Source organism: Camellia sinensis, chromosome 14 (assembly GCF_055761805.1).
Source record: "Camellia sinensis isolate YWXY chromosome 14, ASM5576180v1, whole genome shotgun sequence".
Taxonomy (NCBI): domain Eukaryota; kingdom Viridiplantae; phylum Streptophyta; class Magnoliopsida; order Ericales; family Theaceae; genus Camellia; species Camellia sinensis.
The window spans coordinates 40989127-40999014 of record NC_138974.1 but is presented as its reverse complement, the minus strand read 5'-3'; the positions used below and the strand labels follow the sequence as shown (position 1 = coordinate 40999014).

The following is a 9888-nucleotide window of genomic DNA, read 5'->3' as shown; positions in this document are numbered from 1 at the left end:
CAAGCTATTTTATTTAGGTCCTCAAACAATAAACATTGGGTAAATTACATTTACCTCCCCTGAGATTTCTGACAAATACAAGAATCTCCCCTGTGGTTTGAATAATTACAGTAACCTCCCCTGCTTTACCTGACAATGTCAAGATTTCCCCATTCTGTCAATTTTGTACAAACAATGTTAATTGCCTATACAAAATGACAATATTACCCCTTCATTTGAGCACAAAAAGACAAAAGACCCTTTGTTCACTTCCTCATGCAACCTTATCATGCACCTCATTCTATTTGATAATTATCCATCTTCATCTCCTTTACCTCTGCATTTCTCCTCCACTACACCCAATTTCTACCTTCTCCCTCTACCTTCTTCGACTCTCCATTGCTACCAACCTCTAACTTCGTAACCCTCAACCACCACAAATCTTCATTGCCCCAACTGTATACGCTACTATATCTCAACAAGTAGAAAATCAAGACACCAAACCCATGAGGAGCACAGAACGAGACGACAATGCCAAAAAAAGATAGAAAGAGATGCCGAAGACAGATTCTCAATAGCGTCGATCTTGATCTTGCTGGTCTTGCCGATCATCGTACACCACCAGGTCTCATCGTCTTAATGTTCGTCATTGTAGAAGTTCATGGCGATTAGTCTTTAAGGGAGGTGGCACCGGCGTCCATGGAGTTCTTGATCACTATGGCTGTAGATATAGTGGTGTTTGTCTTGATTTCGATGTTGCTTGTTAGAGGTTAAGAACAGAGAAAGTGAAGACGGAGGTTGAAACAAAAAGGTTTGTTGGTAAATGGGGGAGATAGAGAGAGGCAGTGGTGTATATGGAGGGTTTGAGGGCAAAAAAAAGATATGGAAGGAAGAGTGAGTGGTAGAAGTTGAACCAGAAGATGGAAATGGAAACAAAAATGAGGGAAAAAAAAATTCACCTTGTTCTCCTATCATCTTACTCTTTCTTCTATTTCCTCTTTTTCCCTATGGATGACCATTTTTTTTCTTCTCTCTTTCATGCTCTTCAATCAAAATTCATCTGCTCCATCTGTTTTCGTTTTTCCTTCTCTCATTTGTTGCCCACTCTTATCCTTTCTAATTTAAAACCAAATCACACCAAAAAAATAAACCCAAATTCCAATTAAAAAATGATCACAAATCTATATCACTATCCAAATCTTCCAAAGACTTGACTGAAACCTGAAACAAAGATTCAATAAAAAAAATCTCATTAAAGCTTAAATCCAGAGCAAAGAAATAAATCTCAAATCAAATAAAAATCCAGATGAAATAATTTTATCTGAATATTGTGTTTCTGTAATTAACATTCTAACATTATTTGTGTGTTTAATCTGATTGCTTATGAAGCCAAATGGACTACTGCAGGTTTTGATTTGGTTGCCTTTGAGAAGGGTAAGAAGAGATGAAGAAGAGAGTTGGTCGGTGATTGTGCTGTGTTGGTCAAACGTTAAAAGGAAGGAAGCATGATTGTGTTGTGTTGGTCAAAAAAGTAAAAAGGAATGAAGCATAAGAGGAATAAAAATAAAAAATAAATAAATAAAAGGGTAGATTCAATCTCATGTAACCCAACTCATAGAGTGTTTCAAGACACTTGAGGGCATTATGGGTATTTCACTATTTATCTCTGATGACATCATCAATTTCTGTTAGTAGTGTGAACGGCAGTTAAAAAATGAGAGAATTTTGACATTGTCAGGTAAAGCAGGAGAGGTTATTATAATTATTCAAACCATAGGGGAGGTCCCTGTATTTGTCAGAAACCTTAGGAGAGGTAAACGTAATTTACCCCTAAACATTTTATCAATAATTTTTTTCTATTAGCATTTATTGTTAGGAGGGAGCTGTTAAGATGTGCACCTCAATAAGATGTGCACATCATATACACATCTATTTTAAACCATCAGATTTTTATAAATTAATCTCAGCCACCGATTAATTTAATTAGGAATATTCACAACCTGTTCAACCGGTGGTGACCTTTTTTCAAATTTCTTCAGTTTTTTTTCCCCCAAAGCCCCTGTTTTTGAGACAGCACGCAGACGTTCTTCTTCGACCTCGAAGACCATCCCTCGAAGACCATCCCTGCGAAGAAGACCTACCCTCGACTTCGCCTGAAGGTATGTCTCTCTCTCTCTCTCTCTCTCTCTCTGCAGCTTTTTTCTCTCCCCCTTTCTCCATATCCATTCTATGAAACCCTAGACCACAATCCCTTTCTTTGAACTGCCCCTTTCACGTTTGTGAACTGATTGGGTTGGTTTATAAAAATAGGACAATACCTAGACCGCAATCCTTGGGTTGGTCTATGAAAACCTAGACCGCAATCCCTTTCTCACATTTTATATTTTCATGAGTCATTATCAGTGTTCTGTTGCTCTTTCTCGTATTTGTATTTCTTAGAATACTACATTGCAGCTTCCATCTTTTTTCATTTTCTCATGGGTAATGTGGAAGATTTTAACATTATATGTGCCTTTATCTAACTATATTAATATAGATAGACAGTTTATCATACTTGAAGAGAAAACATACAGGGAATTTTTCTGTTGTGGTGTGAGAATTGGGCACATGAGTTAAAAAACCTAATTTTGTAATGATTTCATTACTTGGTTCTTATGGGTACTTTCTTTCTCGTATTTGTATTTCTTAGAATACTACATTGCAGCTTCCATCTGTTTTCATTTTCTCATGGGTAATGTGGAAGATTTTAACATTATATGTGCCTTTATCTAACTATATTAATATAGATAGACAGTTTATCATACTTGAAGAGAAAACATACAGGGAATTTTTCTGTTGTGGTGTGGGAATTGGGCACATGAGTTAAAAAGCCTAATTTTGTAATGATTTCATTACTTGGTTCTTATGGGTACTTTCTTTCTCGTATTTGTATTTCTTAGAATACTACATTGCAGCTTCCATCTTTTTTCATTTTCTCATGGGTAATGTGGAAGATTTTAACATTATATGTGCCTTTATCTAACTATATTAATATAGATAGACAGTTTATCATACTTGAAGAGAAAACATACAGGGAATTTTTCTGTTGTGGTGTGGGAATTGGGCACATGAGTTAAAAAACCTAATTTTGTAATGATTTCATTACTTGGTTCTTATGGGTACTTAGGCTATTGTGGAGTGGTTTTTAACATTGTCTAATGTCTATCAAAAGTATCATAATACCAGATCTGTTCTGTTTATCACAACCAAACCACTTGTATAGATAAACTCATAAAGCTAATAATTTTTTTAACCGAACTATAAACTAACTAATCAAATGTAAAAAAAATAAGAAAATATTGAGTTAACAATATTTTATTTTAAATACAAAAAAATTGGACAAATTTTAACCCGCCAGAAGAAATTTAGAGTTGGAGACTTATTTTACTTGCTCTTTTATCTATTGGGTTGAAGAAGAAACTCCTGCAAGTGGTTATCTCCTTTATACCTCCATTTTTGTTCTTTTAGATTGACACACAATCCATGCATGGTTCGAATCACTTCAAACAAATGATCAACTTCTTCGAATTGGTTTTAAACTTCTTGTTCTATTTGTTCTTTAAACTTCTTTTCTCCATCTCCACTATATGCTCTAGTATGAAGACAGTCGTAGACATTTAATTTAGAGGTTTTTTTTTTTTTTTAAACTTTCTTAACAATATTGATACCGTCATTTATTATTTATCCGAAAAAAAAAAAATTTTTTGATACCCTTGTTTAATATCAAAATTTTCCTCTAGAAACCAAGCGGTAGAGTTTCTTAGGGAGGTAGTTTCAACATTATCACAGGGTACAAATCGTAAGGCATCATCACGTTTCGATGGCAGTTTCGAAATAATGTCACTTTTTTGGGTCTTTTGATTCAAAATGGATGAATATAAATTTGACAAATAATTATGTATAGATATTGTAAGTAAATTTTTTATTTGTATATCATTACTCTTTAAATAAACATGAATCTAGCAACCTCATCAAAGTCAAACAGTAAAACAAAATCTGAAACATTTGAAAATTAAGGAATGAATATTTATCTTCATCTGGCAAAGTTTTAGACTCTGCCGTAATAACCTCATGGATTTCAATAGCATTAATTAAGGCATGACCTTTTGTAGGGTGAAAGGTTATTGTCAAAGTTCTCCCATTAACAGCAACAGCCATGTTCAGTACAAGAGCACTGTAAAGATCCCCGCTCATGTTCACAATGTCAATATCTTGAAAAGCAATATCACCATTTATTTGGATGTCAAATACCCTTTGACCTATACCAGTGACAGAAGTATCAATCTCTGCAAAATGCAACCAAATGGAGTAGTTCCTATTGGGATCCACATCCATTGTATACGCTAAATCTGCTTGTGTGTGGAATCCTATGAAAGAACTCGTAGATTTTGGTGCACTGTGTGCTTGTGTGTGGAATCCTATGAAAGAACTAGTACTTGAACCTCATATTTATATTACGGTCTCATTTGGCAACTTAGTGTTTTTCTCTATTTTAAACTATACAGAAACAAAGAAGGGTAGAAGTTAAAAAACAAAAAAGTACATGTACGTATATATTGATGCCTCGTATATTTCTATGCCCTAAATTTATATTCATATACATAAACAATAAAAATATTTTAAAAATTTGCCCACCATGTAGGCATCCTATTTTTTTTTTAAAATCATTATGTCCTATGTCCACTGTCGTCTCTACTTCGTTGTAGAAGATACTGATCCTATATCATCTCTTCACTCATAAAACTAGTTTATATTACCAAGAACAAGGCTGTCCATGAAAATGAAAGATTTAGAAGAGCTTTCATGGAACTTTCAGGGTGAACACTATGGAGCAATCTCCCAAGTTAATGGAGACAACTTTATTTGTTTTTATTTTGATTCATAGCAATAGTGGTAGTGACAACACATACTCATCACTTCTGCTACTATGTCCTACATACTAAAAATTTCTTCAAATGTCACTGTTTTCATGATATATTATAATACTAGTGAAAGCAACTATCTTTAAATACTTTGGTAAAGATCCAATGAAGGTACCTGTATAAGATAGTGAGGGGTGGTGGGCTGGCTTCTTTGTCAATTGGCATGAGTGCATTCAATATAAGAATTGTACGTTGCAATCCGAAGCAATAAAATGGACATTAGGTTAACAAATGTGTTACATGAACTCTTTTACTTCTTTCCATTTATACTTGTGTTCACTAAATATGACAAGATTAAGGGTGACTCAATTAAATTCACTAATTTTATATAATATTTGAAGAAGAAGACAATTACATTAGCAAGTAAACACATTTCGTCTCAAACAAATAGAGATACAAATTGATGTATATTCCTAAATAATTGACAATATTTTATCAAAAAATATTATGCAATATGCAATATATATGGGTGTTTAAGAGGTGTCCCACACTCTTATTGAACTTTTGAATCTAAAATCTAGATTTAGGAATATGTGGTTACCGAGTTATCAAAAAAATGATCCAATAGTCCATCCAATCAAATAATATATACATATATATATATATATATATATATATATATATTTTGTTTCTTTCTAGATCTTTTTTTTTTCATCTTTTAAGTGTTAAATCAGTTGGTGTTGGTACATTTGTTTAACTGTTTATGTAATGGTTATTGATTCTTTGAACAAAAGTAGTACAGTTTCATCTCTATTATTGGTTATGTAGTTTGTTAATGTGAAAAGATGTGCAAAATAATATTTTTCATACATAGATCCTTCCTTTTCGCCCCATAATCATAAATCTCCTTAAGTATTGTCTTCTTTACTAACTCTGTTTCGATGTTCTGTTGTTGTTTGTCACAGGTCCTCAATTTCTACATCTTAACGTAGAAGTGAAGCTATACCTCCTCCCTCCCTCCCTCCGTAGCAGTTGCATTGGCATGTGTGCTTTTTAATTTATTTACTTTTAATTAATAGCAAGTCACTGCCAGGTGTGCTTTTTATTTATTTGTTTATTTTAATTGATAATAGGATACTTGCAAGTGTGCATTATTTAGTTATTTTCTTTCAATAAATAACAGGGCACTAGCGGGTGTGCTTATTTATTTGTTTGATTTTATTTAAAGTACGGCACTGGCAGGTGTGCTTTTTTGTTAATTTGTTTTATTTTAATTGATAGTAGAGTACTTGCAGGTGTTTTTTTATTATTTCCATTCAATTGATAGCAAAGCATTGGTGGGTGTGATTATTTGTTCATTTTCTTTTAAGAATTGATAATTTATAGCAGAGCACTGGCGGGTGTGCTTTTTTCTATTTTCTTTTAACAATTGACAATTGAAAGCAGAGCACTGGCAGGTGTGCTTTTTCTATTTTCTTTTAACAATTGAAAATTGAAAGCACAGCACTGGCGGGTGTGCTTTTTTCTATTTTCTTTTAACAATTGATAATTGAAAGCAGAGCACTGGCGGGTGTGCTTATTTGTTCATTTTGTTTTAATATTTGATAATTGAAAGCAGAGCACTGGCGGGTGTGCTTTTTTCTATTTTCTTTTAACAATTGATAATTGAAAGCAGAGCACTGGCTGGTGTGTTTTTGAATTTATTTCCTTTCAATTGATAGCAAAACATTGGCGGGTGTGCTTATTTATTTGTTTGCTTTTAATTTATAGCAGGGTACTGATGGATGTGCTTTTTTATTTATTTGTTTCATTTTAATTGATAGTAGAGTACTTGAAGGTGTGTTTTCTTATTATTTGCGTTTAATTGATAGTAAAGCACTGGTGGATGTGCTTATTTGTTCGTTTTCTTTTAAGAATTGATAATTGAAAACAGAGCACTGGCGGGTGTGGTTTTTTATATTTTAATTTATAGTAGGGTACTTGCTGGTGTATTTTTGTATTTATTTGCTTTGAATTGATAGCAGGACACTGGCAGGTGTGCTTATTTATTTGTTTGATTTTAATTTATAGGAGGGCACTGGCGGGTGTGTTTTTGTGTTGATTTGTTTGATTTTAATTTATATAATGGCATTTACGAGTGTACTTTGTTATTATTTGCATTTAACTGATGCCAAATCTGCACATCTGTTGTCTACGTGCACATCTGTTGTCTACGTGCACATCTGTTGTCTATGCGATTTGTTATGTAGATATGACGGATGAACCTGAAAGTAGTAGGCAGAAAGAGGTCAACAGTAAAATTGACAATCAAGTTGCTCCGGATGGCAAGAATGATGTTGTCGATGGGAAAGAAGAAGGGTTAGCTTCCCAAACCTATGATTGTTTACGAATGCTTACTGAGGTTGATGTTTTGCAAATGAAATTCAATTCAGAGGAGGATGCTTATTCTTTCTACAATGCATACGCTAGGGTCATCGGTTTTAGCGTACGAAGAAGTAGGAAACGAATTTGTGGAGACAACAAATTTGTAGAGAGTAGGAAATGGGTTTGTTCAAGGGAAGGTGTAAGAGAGAAGAAATACTTACAGCGTGTGGAACGGGTGAGAACTCCCAGGGCAGAAACTAGACTTTTTTGTAGTGCCACATTTCGTGTGCGTTATGACAAGACAATTAAAAAATATGTTGTGACCCACTTTGTAGGGGAGCATAACCATCCCTTGGCAGCACCACACTGCGTCCCTTTTTTGTGGTCACATAGGTTTGTAACAAGTGCAGACAAAGCTCAAGCAAATGCCATGCGCAATGTGGGTATGACAACGAGTCAAATCATGGATTTTATGGTCCATTAATCAGGGGGTTATGAGAAGGTGGGCTTCATTCACAGAGATTTGCACAACCAGTTCCAAGCTGAGCGCAAAGTACAACTCGCAGAAGGGGATGCAGAGGGTGCCTTAGGATACTTATCAGCTAAACTAGATGCAGATCCATTATTTTTTTTCAAGTACAACGTCGATAAGGATAACCGGTTGGACAAGATTTTCTGGGCAGATGGTAGGTCTCGGATGGACTATGCTGCATTTGGTGATGTATTGGTATTTGATACAACTTATCGTACAAATCAGTATAAGAAGCCATTTGTGATTCTAGTTGGCGTGAGTAACCATTTTATGACAATCATATTTGGATGTGCTTTGTTGCCTGATGAGACAATGGAGACATACACGTGGGTGTTGGAAACGTTAATGGAGGCCATGGATGGACAAAGACCCATCTCTGTTGTAACAGACGGTGATAGGGCAATGTGTCAGGCAATCGAAAGAGTTATTCCAAATTGCAGACATCGTTTATGTTCTTGGCATCTGGAGAAAAATGCCTCAACAAATGTCCACATACCAGAATTTACTAGTGATTTCGCGCAGTTGATGTTAAAGAAATGTCAAATTGTTGAGTTTGACAATGCGTGGGCTCGTATGGTGAAACAATACAAGTTGGAGAACAATAACTGGGTGTTGGAGATTCACCGCAAGCGTGATAAGTGGGCTGAGGCGTATCTTCGTGGTCACATGTTTGCTGGGATGAGGAGCACTCAACGTGTCGAGGGTATGAATGCATATTTCAATATGTTCCTACAACAAAAGGTAAAGTTGTACGAATTTGTAGCACAATATGATAGGGCTCTTGCTAGGATGCGTGTTAATGAGGCAGAAACAGAATCTAAAACAGAGAATAGTTTCCCGGTTTTGACTACGCCATTGAGAAGTTTGGAAAAACATGCAGCTAAGCTCTTTACTCGGAAGATTTTTTCATTGTTTCGACGTGAAATCAGCAAAGAGGGTAAATTGTTTGTGATGGAAAGAGTTGAGTTGGAGGATCGTCGCACCTATCGTTTTGGTGAGTACAAGGCACCAACAAGCACATGGACGGTTGAGTATTTTCCAGCAGATATCACAATAAAATGTTGTTGCTTGAAGTTTGAATCGTTTGGCATCCCTTGTTGCCACATGGTTGCTGTCATGAAATCTGAACAATTAATGTGTATTCCACCGAGTTGTATCTTGAAGAGATGGACAAGACGTGCTAGGTCAGGATATCAACAACCAAGTCTTACCCAAATTTGTAGCACCCTAACACAGACAGCCCGGTTCGGTATACTAAGCTCATGTTTTAGTGAAATGTCATATTATGCCTCACACGCAGACAACGATTTTGAAGAGGCAAGGGAAATGGCTTTCCAAATGACATTGAAGATGAAAAAGCGCTGGGCAATGCGAACAAAATATAATACCGAGGTTGGGGACAAAAATATTGCACCCAAACTATGTGGCGTTGGTGATCCTAATGTAGTGAAGACCAAAGGGAACCCTGGAGGGACATCTTCTATGGGTAAACCTCTAAAACCAAGGCGCTGTGGGTATTATAGGTATGGTACTTTAATTGCATGTCCTTTTTCCATCCTGTTGCATGTACATGATTATTAAAATTGTTTATGTGTTATTTGCTACTGTAGGAGCATCGGACACACGAAGCGAACGTGTAAAAAATTGGCTTCAACTAGCCGGAGAGAGGGTAGCGACTCAGACATTGAAACATTCTTGAACACAGAGTTGGAGCCCCACATGGAAGATATTGATGAACCGACAAATTCTCAAGTGTAGTTTAGTTTTATGATGAGCCTTATAGTGATTGATACATTGTTTTTGCAAGGAGACATTAGTGCATATTAGTTACGTTTTGTTGATGTCTTAGGTGTTTTTATCTTTCACAATATCCATAAATTCTTAGTTTGGAGAATCATTTAAAAAATAAAGGTAAATAACTCCAAATATGTTTGCTCGAATATTGTCCTTAAGTTGGATGAGCTGTCCTTACGTTGGATGAGTTTACAATCACTAGTAATATTGCAATGTCTATCTCTCTCTCTCTCTCTCTCCCTCTCTCTCTCTATCTTTTTCAGCTCTATTATTTGTTTTTCTTTTTAATGAATAACAAAGAATGCATAAATATGGCTA

At 35.3% G+C, this 9888-nt stretch overlaps 1 protein-coding gene across 1 annotated transcript; it reads left to right on the top strand.

The window, feature by feature from the left end:
- The first annotated feature begins 7131 nt into the window (after positions 1–7131).
- Positions 7132–9534, top strand: LOC145806934 (protein FAR1-RELATED SEQUENCE 5-like). The gene is made up of 4 exons (XM_082904793.1): positions 7132–7479; positions 7580–7637; positions 7733–9299; positions 9387–9534. Exons 1-4 carry the CDS (start codon positions 7132–7134, stop codon positions 9532–9534), a joined length of 2121 nt encoding a protein of 706 aa, XP_082760919.1.
- The last annotated feature ends 354 nt before the right edge of the window (positions 9535–9888 follow it).